At 58.8% G+C, this 21,042-nt stretch overlaps 2 protein-coding genes across 10 annotated transcripts in view; one reads left to right on the forward strand and one right to left on the reverse strand.

The window, feature by feature from the left end:
* The first annotated feature begins 1,670 nt into the window (after nt 1-1,670).
* GALK1 (galactokinase 1) lies at nt 1,671-8,066 on the forward strand. Of its 5 annotated transcripts, none has more exons than XM_067716807.1 (8): nt 1,671-1,961; nt 2,823-3,012; nt 3,453-3,572; nt 3,768-3,903; nt 4,015-4,196; nt 7,273-7,423; nt 7,526-7,692; nt 7,781-8,066. In XM_067716807.1, the coding sequence occupies exons 1-8, from the start codon at nt 1,671-1,673 to the stop codon at nt 8,047-8,049; spliced, it is 1,506 nt and encodes a 501-aa protein (XP_067572908.1). In that variant the 3' UTR covers nt 8,050-8,066. The 5 variants fall into 5 exon arrangements, with proteins under 5 accessions (XP_067572908.1, XP_067572910.1, XP_067572911.1 ...); XM_067716808.1 differs by having other exon boundaries at nt 1,873-2,135; XM_067716811.1 differs by having other exon boundaries at nt 1,892-2,135; nt 7,526-7,688; nt 7,781-7,930.
* ITGB4 (integrin subunit beta 4) overlaps nt 8,040-21,042 on the reverse strand; it is a 31,471-nt gene continuing 18,468 nt past the window's right edge. For 2 of the 5 annotated variants that reach the window (XM_067716802.1, XM_067716801.1), the window contains exons 25-41: nt 20,809-20,988; nt 19,819-19,967; nt 16,926-17,130; nt 15,968-16,125; nt 15,446-15,626; nt 15,163-15,300; nt 13,156-13,338; nt 12,937-13,068; nt 11,630-11,827; nt 10,865-11,101; nt 10,557-10,715; nt 9,981-10,130; nt 9,234-9,422; nt 8,995-9,150; nt 8,748-8,912; nt 8,562-8,669; nt 8,040-8,454 (exon numbers count right to left, since the gene is read on the reverse strand). In XM_067716802.1, the coding sequence (XP_067572903.1) occupies nt 8,315-8,454; nt 8,562-8,669; nt 8,748-8,912; nt 8,995-9,150; nt 9,234-9,422; nt 9,981-10,130; nt 10,557-10,715; nt 10,865-11,101; nt 11,630-11,827; nt 12,937-13,068; nt 13,156-13,338; nt 15,163-15,300; nt 15,446-15,626; nt 15,968-16,125; nt 16,926-17,130; nt 19,819-19,967; nt 20,809-20,988 (2,828 nt within the window). In that variant the 3' untranslated portion in view covers nt 8,040-8,314. The remainder of the gene's footprint in view (nt 8,455-8,561; nt 8,670-8,747; nt 8,913-8,994; nt 9,151-9,233; nt 9,423-9,980; nt 10,131-10,556; nt 10,716-10,864; nt 11,102-11,629; nt 11,828-12,936; nt 13,069-13,155; nt 13,339-15,162; nt 15,301-15,445; nt 15,627-15,967; nt 16,126-16,925; nt 17,131-19,818; nt 19,968-20,808; nt 20,989-21,042) is intronic. The other 3 variants (XM_067716804.1, XM_067716803.1, XM_067716805.1) reach the window with 3 other exon arrangements.

Here is a 21,042-nt window from a genome sequence, read left to right on the forward strand (position 1 = left end):
CTTAGTTGCTCCATGACATGTGGGATCTTCCTGGACCAGGGCTCGAACCCATGTCCCCTGCATTGGCAGGTGGATTCTTAACCACTGTACCACCAGGAAAGCCCCTCATTGTGGTTTTGATTTGCATTCTCCTAATGACTAGATGTTGAGCATCTTTTCATATCTTCTCTGGAAAAATGTTCAAATCTTTTGCCCATTTTTTTCAAGCTTTTAAACCTTTTCTTTATTGATCCCCAAGCCTTATATTTAGTCTTTCTGCCCATTTTTAAGTTGTCCTTTTTACCGTTGAGTTGTAAGAGCTCTTTATACATTCTTCTTTCTTTTTTAAAAAATTTATTTAGGGCTTAGCTGCTCCGCGGCGTGTGGGATCTTCCCAGACCAGGACTCGAACCCGTGTCCCCTGCATTGGCGGGCGGATTCTTAGCCACTGCACCACCAGGGAAGTCCCTCTTTATACATTCTTTTTTATATATAATTTATTTATTGTTTCTGGCTGCGTTGGGTCTTTGTTGCTGCTTCGTTGCTTTTCTCTCGTTGCAGCGAGCGGGGGCTACTCTTCATCGCAGTGCGCGGGCTTCTCACTGCGGTGGCTTCTCTTGTTGCGGAGCACGGGCTCTAGGCACGCGGGCTTCAGTAGTTGTGGCACGTGGGCTCAGTAGTTGTGGCTCGAGGGCGCTAGAGCACAGGCTCAGTAGTTGTGGCACACGGGCTTAGTTGCTCCGCGGCATGTGGGATCTTCCAGGACCAGGGCTCGAATCCGTGTCCCCTGCATTGGCAGGCAGATTCTTAACCACTGCGCCACCAGGGAAGCCCTCTTTATACATTCTTGATACAAGTCCCTTAAATATGATTTGCAAATATTTTCTTCCATTCTGTGGGTTGTCTTTTCACTTTCTTGATGGGGTGGTCCTTAGATGCACAAAAGTATTTTATTTTGATGAAGTACAATTTACGTATTTTTCTTTTGTTGCTTGTGCTTTTGGTGTCATATCTAAAAAAACCATTGACTAAGCCAAGGTCCCAAAGGTTTAACCTTATGTTTACTTCTAGGAGTTTTCAGAGCTGACTTTTGAATGTTCTTGGGGCAACCCCCTGAGCAGACCCCAAGCTACCCTGGCTGCAACCCTCCACAAAACCCCCACTCTAATCCCGAAGAGTCTGCTTACATTTCAGCCTTTCCCCTCCAAGGTTTCATATGGGGTGGCCAACTGTGGACAGGCATCCAGTGAGGTGTTGGGGACAGCTTGAAGGTTTAGGATGCAGGCTGGTGAGAGAGGAGGTGGCTAGTGTCAGACTCGGGGCACCAGGCCCTGGGACCAAGGTTCCAGGCTGAGAAAGCACCTGCTGGGGCCAACCGACCAACCTACCTTGGCAGCTGGGTGGGTCCTTCCAGGAGGGGCTGGGCCCACTGCTGTCCATCTCCACCCTCCCTACTCCTCCATTGCTAGGAGCTGGGCCAGCAGGTCCACTCTAGAAAAGAAGCGTGTAGAAAGTGACTCCACCACACTTGGCTTTCCTTATTTGTATTTACACTGATTGTCTGGCGGCCCTCTTACAGATTTCTGATCAGAGGCTGGTGACCTCTCACGGTTGCAGGACTTTAGGACCTAGGAGATCCTTTTGGGAAACCCAGGTGTGGGAGGCCAGCTCTATTGCTCCGGCTGGGGTAGATGGCTGGGTGGATGGGTGTGGACACAGAGAGGGTCACCAGGGCCAGGAAAGAGCAGCTCAGATGTCCCGGGCCGGCCAATACCCGCCCCGCTGGGCGCCCAGCACTTCTTTGGAAAGCCCGCCGCCAGCCCGCCCCGCGCGCCCAGCTGGTGGATTGGGCCGGAACCGCGGGCGGGGCGGGGCCAGCGCGGCCCGATTTGGGGCGGTGCGTGCAGCTGTGTGAGCCGACGCAGCGCGGCTCCGCCCCGAGCATCCCGAGCCGACCCGACTGCGCCCGGCAGAGCCGCAGGGTGAGTGTCATGGCCGCTTCCGAGCAGCGCCAGCCCGGGGAGCTGCTGGCCAAGGCCCGGAGAGCCTTCCTGGAGGAGTTCGGGGCCGAGCCCGAGCTGGCCGTGTCGGCCCCGGGCCGCGTCAACCTCATCGGGGAGCACACGGACTACAACCAGGGCCTGGTGCTGCCCATGGTGAGGGGCTGCGGGGGAGGCGCCATCTCCCCGCTTGCACTGTTGGGCGGACCGCTCCGAACTTTTACTCCAGCCGAGTGTGGGGGACGAGCACGTGGGAGAGACCCTAGGACGGGGCATTTCACACGTTGGAAGGGAGGAAACGGGGAATCCGCGAGGAAGTAGGCTATGGACCGCTGATCCTCGCCATCTCCTTGGGAGCCACCTCAGATTGTGGGGGTATGCGGAACGGGGCTCAACTGTAAACCGAGGCAAAGTAGCCCTAAGCCTCCCGGTCCGGCCCGTTCAGTTCGCAGAGGAGGGGATGGAGGCACAGAGAGGGCTAGTGATCTGCTCAAGGTCACACAGCTGAGGTGGAGCTGCCTTAGCCTGGGGCCATGTCCATCCCACTGTGCATCTTCCAAAATGGGAAGGCGTCAGAAAGAGCTCGTCTGATTCTGTTTTCCTACTGACCCACAGCCAGGAGCCCACGCTTAGGGCAGAGTCCAGGTCTGCACTCCCGCTGCACTGGCCCTGCCCCTGAAGACCTATGGGGTGGGACCCAAGCCCCCCAAGGCCAGATGGACATGCAGGCTCTTCCCTGAGACACTCCCCATTCCCTTCATGTTGAGCCTGGAGGTCACCTCCTTGTCTGTCCCTGGCCCCTTGGTAGTGGAAGTTTTGCATACTATTTGTTTCTTCTGCCAGGCGCTGGAGCTTGGGACTGTGCTGGTGGGCAGCCCCCGGGCAGATGGGCTTATCTCCCTCCTTACCACCTCTGAGGATGCCGACGAGCCCCGCCGGCTGCAGTTTCCCCTGCCCACAACCCAGCGGCCACTGGAGCCTGGGGCCCCCCACTGGGCCAACTACGTCAAGGGAGTGATTCAGCACTACCCAGGTATGGGGCCCAGGCCTGGGTCAAATTCCTGTCTCTCAGCCGCGAAGCTCATTAGCTCATCTAATCCACTGTGGGGTAGGCATGCAGCGTGGAGCATCCCCATGGTACAGGTGAGGAGACTGATGCCCGCAGAGGTTCTAGAACTTGCCCTGGGTTGCCCATGACACGATTGGAGGAGCCAGGGTTCAAACCCCAGCCCGTTGGTCTCCAGAGCCCTAAACCAGGAGAACTAGGAGTCTGTGTCCCAGGAACCTCAGGGTAGGAGGATGGAGGACGGTGGACCCCTTGGCCTAACAGGTTGGTGGCCTCTGACAATTGAGACACAGTTCCCCAGGAGCAGCTGCCAGGCAGTTGCCTCCTTTATACCAGGATACATGCCCTTCTTGTGCTCATCCTCCCAGATGGCCCGTCTTAACCGTCATCTATTCTTTCTCCTGCAGCTGCCCCCCTCCCTGGCTTCAGTGCAGTGGTGGTCAGCTCAGTGCCCCTGGGGGGTGGGCTGTCCAGCTCAGCATCCCTGGAAGTGGCCACGTATACCTTCCTGCAGCAGCTCTGCCCAGGTACCTCCTAGACCCCAGCTCCCAACGCAACCCTCCTTCCCTGAGGTCCTGTGATCAGAGCTTCCTACCCCAATTGTGGCTTTGGGGGAGTGGGTGGGGAATCTCCCTGGAGTATCACTGGACACACTGGGGGCTGCTCCCACCCCTAGCGCCCCCTCCTGGGCCCCAGCCTTCCCACCTTGCCCTGTGCTGCAGACTCGGGGACAGTAGCCGCCCGGGCCCGGGTGTGTCAGCGGGCTGAGCACAGCTTCGCAGGGGTGCCCTGTGGCATCATGGACCAGCTCATCGCACTGCTGGGGCAGAAAGGCCACGCGTTGCTCATTGACTGCAGGTCAGGGGCTCCCCTTGTCCCCTCCCACCTCGTAGGAGAGCTCCTGGATGAAACATGCGCGGCAAACAGACGCTTGGCCTTGTCATCTTCCTGGCTCCATCTCCATCTCAGGTCCCTGGAGACAAGCCTGGTGCCGTTGTTGGATCCCAAGCTGGCTGTGCTCATCACCAACTCCAACGTCCGCCACTCTTTGGGCTCCAGCGAGTATCCCCTGCGGCGGCGCCAGTGTGAAGAAGTGGCCCGGGCGCTGGGCAAGGAGAGCCTTCGTGAGGTGCAGCTGGAGGAGCTGGAGGGTGAGAGCTGGCTGGGTGCACTGTGTCCTGGAGATGGCTGGGCACCCTGGGGTGAGGGGGGCTTCCGGGCTCTCGTTGTGGCTTTGACCCGGATGTACGTCCCCTCACCTCCAGGGACCTCTGCCAAGCTCTGCCCACTCCCCCAACACTGCTGACTTAGGACTGCTTGAAATCTCCATGTTGCTTTTTCTAATGTGAGGATTAAGTATCCACCATGGAAAATACAGAAAAGTACAAAGAAGAGGACTTTCCTGGTGGTGCAGTGGTTAAGAATCTGCCTGCCAATGCAGGGGACACGGGTTCGAGCCCTGGTCCGGGAAGATCCCACATGCCGCAGAGCAGCTAAGCCCGTGAGCCACAACTACTGAGCCTGCGCTCTAGAGCCCATGTGCCACAACTGCTGAAGCCTGAGTGCCCAGAGCCCGTGCTCCGCAACAAGAGAAGCCACCATGAGGAGCCCGCACACCACAACGAAGAGTAGCCCCTGCTCGCCACAACTAGAGAAAGCCCGTGTGCAACAATGAAGACCCAACGCAGCCAAAAAAAAAAAAGTACAAAGAAGAAAATAACAAGCTATAAGATCACTACCCAGAGATAGCCACTATTAGCATTTTAGTATATTTCCTTCCAGTGTTTTTCTACATCTGTATCTTTTTTAAAATTAATTAATTAAATTTTTTTTTCTTTTTGGCTGCATTTTTTTTTTTTTTTTTTGCTGTATGCGGGCCTCTCACTGTTGTGGCCTCTCCCGTTGCGGAGCAACAGGCTCTGGACGCGCAGGCTCAGCGGCCATGGCTCACGGGCACAGCCGCTCCGCCGCATGTGGGATCTTCCCGGACCGGGGCACGAACCTGTGTCCCCTGCATCGGCAGGCGGACTCTCAACCACTGTGCCACCAGGGAAGTCCTGCATTGGGTCTTCGTTGCTGTGCATGGGCTTCAGTAGTTGTGGCGCGCGGGAGCTACTCTTCGTTGTGGTGTGCGTACTTCTCATTGCGGTGGCTTATCTTGTGGAGCACGGGCTCTAGGTCTGCAGGCTTCAGTATCTGTGGCACGTGGACTTCAGCAGTTGTGGCTTGCAGGCTCTAGAGTGCAGGCTCAGTAGTTGTGGCGCACGGACTTAGTTGCTCCACGGCATGTGGGATCTTCCCGGACCAGGGCTCGAACCCATGTCCCTTGCATTGGCAGGCGGATTCTTAACCACTGTACCACGAGGGAAGTCCCAGTTTTAAAATTTTTAATTGAAATATCCCTGACTTACAATGTTATGTTAGTTTCAACATCTGTATTCTCAAGGTCGAGTATACGCAGTGTTGCCACCTGCCCTTTTTTTTTACTTAACATTATCTCAGAGCCCTTCTCTATGTCATGAAAGGCCTGCCGTCAACATGGCTTTTTAAAGCTACATACCATTTCAGCATCTAGGTGCACTGTAATTTACTTAACCGTTTTCTGGTAATCACACCTAACACCGTGATGGATTTTTTTTTTATATAAATTTATTTATTTTTGGCTGCGTTGGGTCTTCGTTGCTGCACACAGGCTTTCTCTAGTTGTGACGAGCGGGGGCTACTCTTTGTTGCGGTGTGCGTACTTCTCATTGCGGTGGCTTCTCGTTGTGGAGCACGGGCTCTAGGTGCGTGGGCTTCAGTAGTTGTGGCGTGCAGGCTCAGTAATTGTGGCGTGCAGGCTCAGTAATTGTGGCTTGCGGGCTCTAGAGCACAGGCTCAGTAGTTGTGACGCATGGGCTTAGTTGCTCCACGGCATGTGGGATCTTCCTGGAACAGGGCTCAAACCCTTGTCCCCTGCATTGGCAGGTGGATTCTTAACCACTGCGCCGCCAGGGAAGTCCCTGTGATGGGTTGTTTTTTTTGTTTGTTTGTTTGTTTTTATTTTTGGCTGCATTGGGTCTTCGGTGCTGCACGCAGGTTTTCTCCAGTTGTGGTGAGCGGGGGCTACTCTTCATTGTGGTGCTCGGGCTTCTCACTGCGGTGGCGTCTCTTGTTGTGGAGCACAGGATCTAGGTACACGGGCTTCAGTAGTTGTGGCTCACGGTCTCTAGGAATGCAGGCTCAGTAGTTGTGGCTCGCGGGCTCTAGAGCGCAGGCTCAGTAATTGTGGTGCGTGGGCTTAGTTGCTCCGCGGCATGTGGGATCTTCCAGGACCAGGGCTCGAACCTGTGTCCCCTGCATTGGCAGGCGGACTCTCAATCACTGCGCCACCAGGGAAGCCCCTGGACGCCTCTCCTTTTGACTTCCCCTTTTCTGTTATTTCCTCACCCTTGTCGCTGCTGTCTGAAACTTCAGGACACTGAGTCATCCCTGCCCGCCTTTCCTTCCTCCCCACACCCAGCCTCTCTTGGTCTCTGACTGTTTTAACAGCTGCCATCTCCCGGCGCTGGCTTCTCCCAGCAGGGCCCTCTGCGCAAGGCAGTCACTTTCGTCAACTAGAGCTCAGCTCCATGCCGCCCCTGCTCCCAAAACCTCTCTGGCGCCCAGAGTCAAGTTGTAAAGTCCTAAGCGCTCGGGGCTGCCGTTAGCGACTCAGCTTGCTCTGCCGGCTTCAGCGTTAGCCAGTGGGACAGCTTGCTGGTTCCCTGGGGTGCCCCGGGCAGACCTGGTCTGTATCCCAACTCCGGAGCCCTGGCCCTCGGAGGCTTCGCTGTTAACTCCAGCAAAAACACCAGCAGGACTTTTCCTTCCTGTTCTGTCTTGGCCTCTTGAAGGCAGCACTGTGTCCCACGCACCATGGAAGCACTGAGTCTGGGGCTCAAACTGCTGTTTATCGAGCCCCCACTGTGTGCCAGGCGCCCTGCTGGGGGCACTCCATGTGTCTGCTCAGCCTCCCCTGCGCGCCAAATGAGGCGGTTGCCCCCTTTTCTAGTCGAGGAGGGGAGGCTCTGAAACCTTGGTCACCAACCCGAGGTTCTACCCACAGCTTGGTCAGAACCAGGTCTCAGACTGGAGATGCCCCCGCCCCCCCCAGCCAGCGCCCTGGAGCCATCGTGCCCCTCCTCCACGTCCACAGGGGCCCAGAGGCGGTGGATGGTGGGTCTGCTGACTCCTTTTCCGCCCCAGCTGGCAGGGAGCTGATGAGCGGGGAGGCCTTCCGGCGGGCGCGGCACGTGGTGGGCGAGATCCAGCGCACAGCCCAGGCAGCAGCCGCCCTGAGCCGCGGCGACTACAGAGCCTTCGGCCGCCTCATGGTGGAGAGTCACAACTCGCTCAGGTGAGATCCCTGGGTGCCCAGCACCTCCTGGTCACAGGCTGTCCCCTGTGCCGGATGGGGCTGGTTCAAGGCCTCCCGCCTCCCCCCGTGTCCTCTCTGCAGGGATGACTACGAGGTGAGCTGCCCCGAGCTGGATCAGCTGGTGGAGGCTGCGCTCTCTGCGCCCGGGGTTTATGGCAGCCGCATGACAGGCGGTGGCTTTGGTGGCTGCACGGTGACCCTGCTGGAGGCCTCTGCCGCTTCCCTAGTGATGCAGCACATCCAGGTGGGTAGGTGCCAGAGACTGGGGGGAGCGGGAGAGATGGGTTCCTAGGGCCGTGCTGTGCTCAGACCCCACCCCACCCGTCCCTCCTACAGGGGCAGTACAGCGGGACCGCCACCTTCTACCTTTCCCAGGCGGCCGACGGCGCCCAGGTGCTGTGCCTGTGAGGCCCTCCCAGGCCGGCCCACGGCAGGCCTGCCCTCCAACCTGGGTGCTCAATAAACTTGTATTACCTCTGGCTCTGATACCTGCCTGTCTCCAGAGGTGGATGTGTGCTTGGGCATCAGAGAAAGGTGTGTATAAGAACTGCTCCCCTGCTCTGGGCAGGCCCCAGAAACATGGACAGGGCAGAGCTCAGCGGTAGCAAAATCTTTTATTAAGTGCAGAACAAAGCTGGGACCTTGTCATGCTGGTCCTAGCTCTTTGGTTACAAATGGGCTTGGGCCCAGGGTAGGAGGGCAGCCGAAGGGCCTTCCGGGACCACTTCGTGCCTCCCAGAGGACACCTACCCCCTGCTCTGTGGCCAGAGGCACCGGCCCTGCGATCAGCATGCGAGTGGGCTGGTCGCCAGGGGTCCAGGGATGGAGTAGCTGAGGCAGCGCCAGGGAGAGGAGGTGGGGGTCGGGGGCTCAGGTCTGAAAGAACTGTTGGTCCACGTGGGTGCCGAGGGTTCCACTGGTGGCCAGTGTCCGGCTCACAAACTCCTGTGTCACGTGCCGGGTGAGGGAGCCATGGGCTTCCAAGTGCTGGGACCCCAGGGTCAATCCGTCTGTAGGGGAAGAGGTGTTGAAGGGTCCACCTGGGTCCCCAACCCCCTTTCCTCTGTTGGCGCTGTGCTCCCCCGGGAGAGCCAGGAGCCCCCGCCGGGCAACTCACCCAGTAGGACGGGCTCAGTGGTGCTGGAGTGGGTGGTGGTGATGCTGTACTCTCGTGGCATTGGGTACTGGAAGAGCCCCGAGTGGCTGCCCAGCTGTGGGAAGGGGCCTGGAGTGGGCAGAGGGGCCAGTCAGAGGGTGGTGCCAGGAGAAGGTGTGGCCAGAGAAGGGGTGAAGCGGCCTCTACCTCCAGCCTGGGACTCGATGGTGATGATGCCTTCACGCTCCGGCCCGAAACCTTGGGTGGTCTTGGCCTGCACCTTGAACTTGTAGGGCACGTTCTCGCTGAGGCCTGGCACCGTCAGCCGGCTCTCGGGGCTGTCGCCATCCACCAGGAACGTGGTGGCTGGCTCTGGGCAGGGAAGATGCCTTTAGCCTCGGTGGCTCCCCCTCCACCCTCCCCCTGGTCCCCCTGACCCTGGGGCGGGCAGCACCTCCTCCGTGGGCCATCTCACAAGTCACCAGGTAGCCGAGGATGTCGCCGTCAGGCCTGCGCGGCCGCTCCCAGCTCAACTGCAGAGAGTCTGGGCTCAGGGCGGTGAACACCAGTGGGCCCGGGGCGCTGGGCGTGCTCAAAGTGAAGGCAGAGCCTGGGGACAGCAGAGGAAGGGTGTCGGTGGGTTTGTGGGTACAAGATGGGGGGACCACTGTCAGGGTGGGGGGGGTAACTCACCCGGTAGGGGGCAGAGAGGGCTCTGTGGGTGCACCTGTGACTCGATAGTGATGACACCCTCGCGCTCTGGGCCCCAGCCTTCCTGGCTCTGGGCCCGCACGCGGAACACGTAGGAGTGGTTGGGCAGGAGGTCTTCCAGCACCACCGAAGTCTGGCTGGGGTTGGGGATGTTAAGCTGATGCAGGTCACCTGGGTGGGGACGGAGGCAGGTAGCAGAGCAGCAGCATTCCTCATTCCTATCCCCGGCCTGATCCCACCCCTTCCCTAGGCTACTGTCAAGACCTAGCCACCACCCACCCAGCACTAGCTGTGGCTGGGGTACCAGTGGGGTCAGCCTTGTATAGTATGGTTGGCTGTTCAGGTTGTACGCTATACAAGGGATGAGTGGCACCTGAAATCCCATCTGTGTATGTTGGCCGTTTATGGGCCCAGGGCATGCTGCCGCGAGTGTCTGCCCACGGAAGTACCACTTCCCGACTCCTGAAAAGACATCTCAGAGGCCAGCAGAGGCCCTGGGTCCCTAGGCCGGTGAGGCCTTGTTAGGTAAAACCTAGCAGTGGGAATGATTTGGAGAGAGGCCTAGGGAGGTGGATGAGGACTCATCAGAAGAGGCAGTGGGAGTCTTAGAAGAGCGAGACTCTCTCAGAAAGGTGGGTGGTGGGGGGAGCATTAGTGTTCAAGGGACTTGGGTGGATTCCTGACAGTCGGGTGTCCCCGCGTGTCAGCCCGACAGCAGCCGTGCCTCACCGCCATTCAGCAGCTGGTACTCCACGCTGTAGCCCTGCAGCGCCCGCTCACACTGCGGCTCCTGCCAGCTTACTTTCAGAGACGTGGGTCCCAGGGCTGAGAACACCAGGCGGGTGGGTGTGTTGGGCACACCTGCAGCCAAGCGGGAGCCTGGAGACAGGAGGCCACAGTCAGCCGGTGTCGGGAGTGTCTGGGCAGGAGTCCTAGTTCCAGCCCTGACCGCCCTCGGCTCTGGCGCCTGCATGGACCGCTGGCCAGGTGGCCCACTCACCCTGCAATACCCTGTCCAGGCCACTCAGCACCTCCTGAATGTCCTGTGCAGGACGTGGGTGCGGGCCCTGCCTGTGCCGAGAAGGGGTGAGCTCGTGAGTCAGCCGGCCCCCACCCTCCTCAGCGGGCCTGGCCCCTCTCCTGCCCCAGCCCAGCACCCCCAGAGGACAGAAGCTGCGTTAGGCACCAGCGCTGATGTGGATGGAATGGACGGTAAGGCGGCACGGGCAGCGGCGGCGGTGGGTGGATGGGTGACAGATGGTGCAGGACAGCTGTGGAGGCACCGGATGGCCACCCCTGTACTACCTGGGCCCCAAGAGGGTGCTGCTGGCTGCCCAGCCAGGATTATAGAGTCTCTTGAGTCCCCGGAGTGGGGGACCCCCTTCATCTGAGCCCGACTCCAGGACCCCAGGGCCCAGGACAGCGGAAGCCTGCTCCTCCCGTGTTCCCAGATGGGAGGGAGGCCTAGGGCAGGACAAAACAAGAGTGAGAGGGCAGGAAGTGTGCACGTCAGAGGATGGGCAGAAGGGGGACGGCAGGCCAGCAGCCCGAGCCTCCAGGAGCTGGAAGAGAGGAAGGATTAGGGGAGAGCAGGGGAGGTGGCGGGCACTCACTCTGGGAGGAGAGGGAGGTGAGGGTTGAGTAGTCCCTGGGCAGCGTGGACGAGTGCGAGTGTTCCGGGCGGGTCAGCGAGTGGTAGTCCCGCGAGAGGGTGGAGGACGTGCTCAGCACGCGGTGGGGCAGGTGTGGGCTCAGGTGGGTGCTGTAGGCGGCGTTGCTCACAGCCATCCTGTGCAGGGAGTTGGCACTGCCCGGGAAGGCAAAGTCCATCCGCCCGTTCACCAGGTGCTCTGTGGGGTAGAGCAGGGTCACCGGACCGGCCCGCACCAGACCTGGAGCCCCTCGGGGCGCCCTGGGAATTCCCTGGATTACCTACCCTCTGGGGGCCCTTGGCATAAAAACAACCTGCTTCCCTTGGCCCGCCAGGGATAGAGGTCCTTGGAGGAGTACAAGGGCCCCCTAGGCATCTGCAACTCAGGTCCTGTGGCCCGGCAGGACGCCCCTATGGACAGCCGCTGACCTCAGCCGGGGACTCACTGCCCCTGCAGTTGGCCCTGCCCTGGGGAGAGCCCAAACGCCTGCCCTTGGCTCCCCTGAGGCCTCTGAGGTGTCTCCTTGGGCACCAGGGCCTGCCCTGGACACAACAGACTTGGAAGGTTGGGGGCAGTCTAGCTTTGGGGAGAGCCCCAGCGCCTGCCCTGGGGTCCCTTGGCTCTGGGGTGGCAGCCGGGCAGCCTGGCCGCGGTGGGCTCTGGCTGGAGCCCAGAGGCAGCAAACCAGCGAGCCTAGGTGGGTGCGGGTGAGGGCAGGCCGGTCACCTCCCTCCCCGCCGGCACCCCGCGCGCCCCCATCGGCGGCGCCGTCGTCCAGGGGCCCGCGGGGCGGCTCGGCGGTGTCGGAGGAGCGCCGGCTGCTGGCCGACAGGCGCGGAATGAGCTCCGGGGGCAGCCGCCATGTGACGCGCCGCAGGTCCAGCTCCTCCCCCAGCAGGGGCTCGAACTTCCAGCCGCTGCCGCCTTGGGAACAACGAAGGGCCGCATTGGCACCGCCGGGGGGCGCGGGCGGCTGCACAGAGGGGCTGGGGGAGGAGGCGGGCGGCGCTGTGACGTGAGCCCGTCCTCTGGCTCTCTGGGATCCGGGTGTGTGCCGGGGAGCCCGGTGGCCGGTGAGGCCCTCGCCCGAGAGGTGGAAGAGGGCGGCCCGGGCTGCAGCTGGCGAGGGGAGACCCCTGGACTAGAGCCTGGGCTCTGCCACCAGCTGTGAGGACTCCCTGCTCTGAGCCTCAGTTTCCCATCTGGATGACGGAGGGAGTGAGCTCTCCCCTGCCGGCCTCCCAGGGGCAGTTCCAGCAGCCGGAGTGCGTCACAGGCAGCCAAGTGTAGTGCAGCTGCGCTGGGGCACCTGCTGCGTACCAGCTGCTCTTTACTTCAGACCCTCAACACTCTCAAGACCCTTGGGCTTGGGATCCTTAAACCTAGGCTTGACACCATGGAGGCCTGGTATAGGCAAGGATGGAAGAAAATACAAATCCTGAAGGATTTTCACTAATGGTGGTGTGTGATTGGCATCTCATTTCAGATCAGAAAACAGGCACAGAGAGGGTGATTCATCTGAATTCCTGCAGTGGAGCCAGAGCTAAAACTGAGTCCCCAAGAGTCCCAGTCGAGGGCTCTTTGCGTCACACTGTACAGGGCCAGCGTGGGGAGACACTGCTCTGTGGGCCCCAGAGCCCGGCCTGCCTCCTCCCACATAGCTCTGTCCCTGGGAGGTGGCCCGATTCCATGGCACTGCTGGTGAGCCCTCCAGTCTCCAAACTGTGATTCCAGTCCCATGTGCACGAGCCTGTGTGCATGTGCCCCAAGCACATGGCTTTCTGCCTGTCCTCACAGACGTGCACACTATTCACTGGGGCCACGTCGGCTCTGTCCCCCCTGTACCCAGAGCCAGTGTGGTGCCTGCCGAACCGTCGGCTTTGTAGATGCTCGCCTGGGGCTGAGAGGGGACTTCTGGTGTGACCGTCGTGCCCAGTGCTCACTGGCCCCTTGGCTCTCTCTGGACACCAGTGACGGCCCCACCCTCTACCCAGGACCCCCACCTTCCTCGCAGGCATCCCAGGCCCACTCACCAGTGTCCTCAGAGATGCTCGGCCTCTGGCTGCCCGTCGGGGAGCGGAGCACGTCGTCGCTGTACATGAGGAAGCTTTCGTAGTCTTCCCCACTCTGGGCGTCCACGATGGGGATGTCCGGGATGATGGGGACTGCAGGGCGGGAGCGGGTGAGCCAGGGCCCCAGCCTCGGCCTCCTGCCCGCCCCTGTCTGCCCTGTGCCTCCCACCCGCCACTCACTGGACATGGGCCGCTTGGGCTGGGTGGCCAGGTTGATGATGGCCTCCCGCTCAGGCCCCCAGCCTGCGCCGTTGCGAGCCTTGACCGTGTAGCGGTACGGCTGGGACTCCCGCAGGTTCTCGATGAGCAGCGTCCGCTTCTTGGGGCTGTCCACCAGCACCTTCTTCATGGGCCCGATGGGTCCTGGGACAGGGAGAGTGCTTCAGAGGGGTCACCAGCTTCTGGCCTGGTGCATCCCTGCCTCTGGTGCACCAGGACTGTTGCACAGCCCCTGAACTGCACCCAGGAGTTTGGGGAACGAGTCAGGGAGTGAGCAACTGTTGAAACCCAGCTGCGTGCCAAGCCCTGAGAACCTGGGTGTGACTGGCTTAGAGAAGGCTCCACGCGGCTCATCGCCAAGTTAAGTGGCAGAGACACTAGACTCACTAGACTCAAGTCGGCCCCACTGTCACCTCTACCAGTTGGTAGAGGGTCCTGCGTCCATGTGCGTCTGCGTGACGCTGGCTCCAGAGGCTTGGGCGCCCTCAGCACCTGTGCCTCCCTGTCCACAACCAAACCCCAAATGCACGGCTGCCCTGGTCACCTGGGCAGGGACGGGAGGAGAGAGGCAGGCCTGAACCTGCACCTGAGGACAGGCTGAGGCCTGTGAGAGCTAAGGGCGAGAGCAGAGGGGAAGCAGCTCTCCTCCACCACACCTAGAAGGGTGGACGCAAGCCCTGGGAGAGAGAAGGAAGAGACCCCAGGCTGCTCTAAGCAAGTTACGGTGCCTAGGCCCCCATGTGACAAGATGGGGCCCTCTATGTTGGAAGACGTCTGGGAGACCAGAAAATGTCCCAGTTCCCCAGGGGTCCAAAGGAGGGCTCTGGAAAAACAACACCTGCTAAGCTTCACGCTGTTTGTTTGCCCCACCGCGTGGCCTGCGGGACCTTAATTCCCGAACCAGGGATCGAACTCGTGCCCCCTGCAGTGGAAGCATGGATTCTTAACCACTGGACCACCAGGGAAGTCCCTTGATGCTGTTTGGTAAGTAAACAGCTGTGCTCCAAGAATTGGCTGACATTGGGCTGTCAGCCGGGGGAGGTCTCTAACCGCCCTCTCTCATCTCTGTCCACCAGGGGGAGAAGGGAAGGGGGCCACCCCAAAGTCGCTGATGCCTTCGGGCCTGCCTCGCAAGTTCGTGACACAGCGGAGGCCTCAGCAGGCTAAGGCCGTGGGCTGAAACCATCAGTCATTCCTGGGATTAAAGGCTGGGTCGGAAAACACTTCCTGACAGTGGTCCATGGGTGGACCAGGTGTTGTAAACTCAGAATGAGCCAAGGATGTGATGCAGCTGCTGACAAGGCTGTGCTTGGCCAGCCAGGCTAGTAAAGGGCAAGGAGCCTGAGACCCAGAACAATCCTGCTGCCCTCTGCCCTGTTGGGCCACCCTGGCGGTGGTAAGCCTGACTCAGCTCTCCATCCCTGAGATGGGCCAAACAGAGGTGAGAGCGCAAGGAGAAGGGCCCCGTACCAGGCGAGAGGCGGGACCAAGTTCCCTCAAATAGTTTCTCATCCTGACAACTGGCAGGGGTGGTCCCTCCCCTTTCCAGGACTGGGAGAAAAATAACAGTTCTGCCAGGTGCTTTGGCCTGGGGCTGCCAGATACAATATTGCATGAAATATACTAGAAAAATTGTCTGTCTGAAGTTCAGGGCGTCCTCTGCTTTTATTTGCTAAATCTGTCGACTCTACTCTGGCCCTAAGAGAACCCTGTAGAATTGAGCCATTCTAGTTACCTGCGTGGGCAGGTGACCCCACTGCACATATATAATCTCAGGCCCTCCATCCCTACCCGCCCTGGGAGCTTCTGGGCCTGGCTTTGGAATGCAGCTCAGCCCAAACCTGACCACAGACCTAACGATGCCCCAGGCAGTCAGACATATGGGCTCATCCACTGCCCAGGACGCTGTGACCTCCTCCCACTCTTTGCCCCCTCCCTGGGGGCAGAAGGAGAGGTCCAGATCCTTACGGCTGTCCTCGTTGACCAGGCCATAGCAGACCTCATAGGCTGTGATCTCGCCATTGGTCTCGGCCGGCTCAGCCCAGCTCAGCTGGGTCACGGTGGAGGAGACGACATTGAAGGCCAGACGCCCCGGCTCGCTGGGAGCTGGAGGGGGAGGGGATGCAGGAAGAGAGCTGTCAGTCGCAGAGAGGGGGCAGAGTTCTAGGGGGTCGGGGGACAGGGCTGGGCACGCTGGCGTCAGGGTAGCTGGGGGGCAGACAGGTGGATGGACAGAAAGGCGAGGCCTCACCTTCCGGGTGAGTGCGACAGGACACCAGGGAGCTGTAGGGGCCCTCGCCCTGCGCCCCGTAGGCGCACACCTTCATCTCGTAGTCGCAGTACGGGTACAGGTTGGTGAGCTCCACCGAGGGCATCTTGCTGTCGAGGAGGTGGGCTTCGGACTCAGAGTCACCCTGGATCCAATACTTCACCTGCTCCCGGGGCGGGGCTGGTCAGTGGGGAGCAGCTGGCAGAGCTGATCGTCCCTCCACTGAGCCCTGCCCTCGTGTTACCCCCTTTGCGCACAGACAGGACCGAGTGACCTGCCAGGTTCACACAGCAGGGCTGGGGCAGGGCAGAGGTGTTTCTGGGGTGGTGGGGCCACAGTCCAGGAACTTGCCTCTCCCCCGGGGCACAGATGGGGGTTCCCCCGTCCACTGAGGCCAAGCATGCCCTCTCCTCTCCCTCAAGGGCCCTCTGCCCCCCGGTGGCCCACCTCCCTGCTATGTGCCCAGCCTCCCCCATCCACCACCCTCGTTGCCCCCCACCTTACCCGGTACCCTGTTGGCTTGCCAGGAGGGGGCAGCCAGTTGAAGTGGATCTTCCGGGACCCGGTGGCCTTGGCATTGGGGTTCTGTGGGGCACCCAGGTCACCCCGGGGGAGTAGGGGTGATGATAGGGTCTGGCCCATTAAGGTCCCGTCCAGTTCATCTGTAGTGGGTCAAACCAGGGCAGGGCAGCCAGCTGAGACACCCCGCTTTTGAGGGGGGCAGGAACCCACCGTCGCCACCAGGGGGCGCCAGAAGCCCAGTTAAAACATCAATGCTCCTTCCCTGCACCCCCCTCAACTGAGACCTGCCAAAGGGGGTCTCTAGAGGGCTGGTGCCCCCATTACTAAAGCACAGGGCATCCTGCCAAACTTGGGGGTGCCCAGGAGGGTCTCTGGAGGGATGAGAAGGAGGAACGAGTTTGCTCTCTCCCTTTGGCAGCCAAGGGTATGTCCCACGTGAGACAATCTGGCTCCTCCCAACGCCCTCCATCACTCCTGGACCCCAAGACTCCGCCTCCTGCCCCATCTTCTCGGCAAGCCTCCTCCCCGGGTGGGCTCAGAGACCCCACTATACAGTTCTCAGGACCCATAAGAACTGTTTCACCCCTTCTGGAAACACCTGCATTTTAGCTGGAATTAAGGCCGAAGTCAAAGGGCTAAGGCCCTTCGTGGTGGGATTCACAGCCAGCAGCAGGCCGGTGGCCACATGACCCCAGCCTCTCTGATTGAGAGTAGGGTTGCCAGATAAAGGCAGGATACCTAGTTAAATTGGAATTTTAGATAAACAACAAGCACTTTTTTCGGATAAGTACATCCCAAATAGTGCATGGGACATACTTACACTACAAAGTGGCTGTTACTCACCTGAGATTCAAATTTAACTGAGCGTCCCGTATTTGTACTTGCTAAGACTGTCAAGAAGCCCCCAGCCCTGCTTAAGCTGACTCCAGACTCTGCCTACCTTGGTCCCCAATGATAACAGTGGCAGACTGGGGCTGGCCCAGGCGAGCCCCAAACTTGGGGTTGCTGAGTTGGATGTAGAAGCGGCGGGGCTGGCAGCCCCGCAGGAGGGAGTCCATCTCCTGCAGCTCCAGGAGCTTCACCTGCAGCTCCTTCCAGGTCTCCCCAGGTTGGAATAGCAGTTCGCCTTCTGTGGGGATGTAGTCCTGGGAGTGGGAAGGGGTCAGGGTCAGACCAGGCCTGGGAGAATGAGTAACGGCCACACACCCCACCCCAACCTCACAGATAATGCAGAGACCCTCACACACAGACTGTCCCACGTGGACACGGAATGGCTTATGTTTCTACAACACCTCTTGCACGTCAAGCGCATTACAAATATTAGCTTGTTTACTCCTCAGGGCAGTGTGAGGTAGAGATATTATTGTCCCCATTTTACAAACGAGGAAACTGAGGCACACAGAGGTGAAGAAACTCGCCCAAGTTCACACAGGTAGTTGTGGTTGCTTGGTTCACCAGCATTTGAACCAAGGCAGAGACAGGGATGCAGATGTGGAGGGTCCCATACAGGCAGGCACTCAGCCGGGGGAGCTGAGATTTGCAGGCCCCAGACAGGGAGGGAGGAACTGTTCCCCGCACTGGGGCTCCGAAGTCTGGATCCCACAGCCCCCAGGCCCTGCCTCCCTGGTGGGGTGCTTCCAACATCTCCAGCTTTTTTTTTTTTTTCCCCAATGCCCCAGAGCTTTCCTGAGCTCCCGTCACATGACGCCACTAGGTGGCACTGCAAACTAACATTCAATTCCAGGCACTGCTAGCCAGCCGCGCTGTGCAGAGAGGGACAAACTCAAACGCTACAAAAACCCAGAAAGAAAAGCAGGAGTTGCCTGCAAGACAACTGACCTGGGGGGGGGGGGGGGATGCTTCAAAAATGTCCAGGTGACAAAAGACAAAGCCGGGGAATTATTCTAGATTAAAGGAGACTAAAGACACATGACAACAAAATGCAATGTCCTACCCTTGATTGGTGCCTGGATTGGGGGGAAAAAGCTATAGAGGACATTACTGGGACATGTGAACATGGGGGGATCCGAATATGGACTAATTATTAGTTATGAGGACAATGTGACATTTCTTAAGTTAGGTAATTCTGTCGTAGTCATGTAGAGTGCCCTTGTTCTTAGCAGGCGCCTGCAGAAGGGTTTAGGGTCTATGTGATGTCTACAACTTACCTTGAATAGTTTAGCCAAAAAAAGTAAACCAAACACACTCTCTCTCCCTTTCTCTCTACAGTTATAGAGCTATAAATACGTATACATATATATATATATATATATATATACACACACATACACACACACACGCGCATGTATACAACTATATAGAAAGAGAGAAAGAAAGCAAGGTCAATCTACGTAAAGAGTAAATGGGTGCTAATTTCGTTGGTCTTTCCATCTTCCTGTAGGCTGAAGCTTTTCAAAACAAAAAGTTGAAAAATAAAATGTTTTTAAAAATAGTTCAGGGGCTTCCCTGGTGGCGCAGTGGTTGAGAGTCCGCCTGCCGATGCAGGGGACGCGGGTTCGTGCCCCGGTCCGGGAGGATCCCACATGCCGCGGAGCGGCTGGGCCCGTGAGCCATGACCGCTGAGCCTGTGCGTCCGGAGCCTGTGCTCCACAACGGGAGAGGCCACAGCGGTGAGAGGCCCGCGTACCGCAAAAAAAAAAAAAAAAAAGTTCAATCCCAAAGGATCTTTGTAGAAGCATAACAGGATAGCCAGAATCTCTATAATATTCAGTGAAAAGTTCTGGGCATCCAAATTCCTCTTTGGAGATTTTATGGGGAGCACTGGAGCAGTAATGAGAACTGTTCCCACCGATAAAAAGAATAGGGTGTGTGTCGGGATCCTCTGAGTGCACACCTGCTCCCATGATTGCCAAGTGGGCTGGGCCTGTGGGCCAGTGAGACTAGACTTCATTACGTTTTGAGTGAAGTTTTGATGTGAATATTTTTAGTTTTAAAATGTTGGTAATAAGTATAAACTGGATAACTAATAAGAACCTACGGTATAGCACAGGGAACTCTACTCAATACTCTGTAATGACCTATATGAGAAAAGAATCTAAAACAGAGTGGATGTATGTACAGGTATAACTGATTCACTTTGCTGGACAGCAGAAACTAACACAGCATTGTAAATCAACTAGACCCCAATAAAAATTAGTTTAAAAAAACGTTGGTAATAGGGAATTTTCTGACGGTCCAGTGGTTAGGACTCTGAACTTTCACTGCCACGGGCCCGGGTTCGGGTTCGATCCCTGGGTTGGGGAACTAAGATTCCACAAGCCATGCGGCATGGCCAAAAAACAAAACAAAACATAAAATGTTGGTAATAAATTTAGAAAAACAAACAGACCTCTACGCCAATCCAAGCACACCCACCACCTGGACTGGGCAGTTCCCGGAGACTGGGGCCCAGTGATAAAGGGGACACTGCCCTACCACACGGCCCTCCCTGCCCTGAAGGGCTGCTCCTGTGGCACGGCCCAGAGACGGCCTGCCCGGCAATGACAGCCCAGGGACATGGGGTCTGTGATTCCACGTCAAGAAGCCCAGAGTCCCTGGACAGTGGCAGACGGAGGTGTCTATTTCTCTGTGGAGTTTGGCTGTCCTGGTGGATCCTGGGATGTTGGGAGGGGGACATGGATGGTCTAGACATGATGAGACCCCACTCAGGGCGTCACTGGCACTTTAGGTGCCAGTGCAGGGTGGCCGGGCAGATGGACATGTCCTTGGGAGGCCAGCCAGCGGCACCACCAGCATCCAGACTCAGGCAGCCCCCGTGTCCTGCTTGCACCGGGCCCTTGGGATGTGCCCTTGACCCCGTGGTGCAGACTCACCCGGTTGCCCTGCGCTGTGTTGTCCTCCGTGCAGTAGGAGACCTGAGACTTGCCATTGTCCAGGATACGCCGGATGACGGGGATGCGGGCCACATGCTCCCCGCGGCTGACCAAGTACTCGGGCTGCTCAAAGGACACGATCCCGCTGGCTGCAAGGAGCCAGGCACCGGTCAGGGGTCTTGGCCACAGTCCCTTCTCAGCCCCCGCCCTCCCTCTGGCCCAGCCCAGACTCCAGGAGTTTGCTTGTCACCCCTCTCTGGGGAAGGGCAGAGGAAGGGGCTGGAAAAGTCTTCCAGGAAAAGTTGACAAGGCTGGAACAGTGTCCAACTAACATCTTGGAAGGGTCAGGGCAGAGAAAGGAGGCCAGGCAGGGGCAAGACCAGACATGAGAGCTGAGACTGAGAGCTGAGGCAGAGTAGGCCTAAGTCCTGGACCCCCCCTCCTGGGGTCCTGGAGCAGGTGGGGAGGAGGGGTCAGGGACCAGAACAGACCCTCCGGGCGCCGGAAAGATGGTTATCAACAAGTCCAGGTTCCCCGAGGAACCAGCAGGGAAGGCACCGTGGGTGACAGTGGTGTGACGCCTTGCTCACCCCTCTAGATAGGCTTGGGCAGAGGGAGGCCCCAGTCCCCTTCCTGCTCTGATGCCCTGCCATCCTAGGGGGGCCCCATTCAGTCTCCCAAGTTCAAAGGCCATAGGGGAAGAACAAGGAGAGGGATGTGCAATGGCTCCAGGAGGACGTAGCACCCTCTGGTGATTATAAGAGAAGCTCCCACACTGAGTGCTTACTACCAGGCACTGTGCAGAGACGTACAGCCACACACTCCTCACAAGAGCCTGATACCCATTTTACAGATGGAGAAACCAAGGCTCAGAGGTTAAGTCACTTGCCTAGGCCACATGGCCAGGCCCCACTTCCACTTGGATTGAGGAGGAACAAGGGACCCCAGAGCCTCCCTTTTGGCCCCCCTGTTCCCCCCACCCTGACCGACCTTGCTCCTTGATGATGGTGATGTTGACTAGGCGGCGGCCGAGGGTGGCAGTGCCCGCGGGCACGTCGATGGCCTCCACCAGCAGCTGCTTCTCGTCATCGTCCTCAGGCCGGATGAAGAGAGGTACCCGCACGTCCACCAGCTCCACACCCTCCTGGAACTCCACCATGCCCCGGGCGTCTGGGCAGGCGGTGGGGAGACGTCAGATGGGGGTCAGGGGGCCGCACAGGGGCG

The sequence above is a fragment of the Pseudorca crassidens genome, chromosome 19 (genome assembly GCF_039906515.1).
Source record: "Pseudorca crassidens isolate mPseCra1 chromosome 19, mPseCra1.hap1, whole genome shotgun sequence".
Taxonomy (NCBI): domain Eukaryota; kingdom Metazoa; phylum Chordata; class Mammalia; order Artiodactyla; family Delphinidae; genus Pseudorca; species Pseudorca crassidens.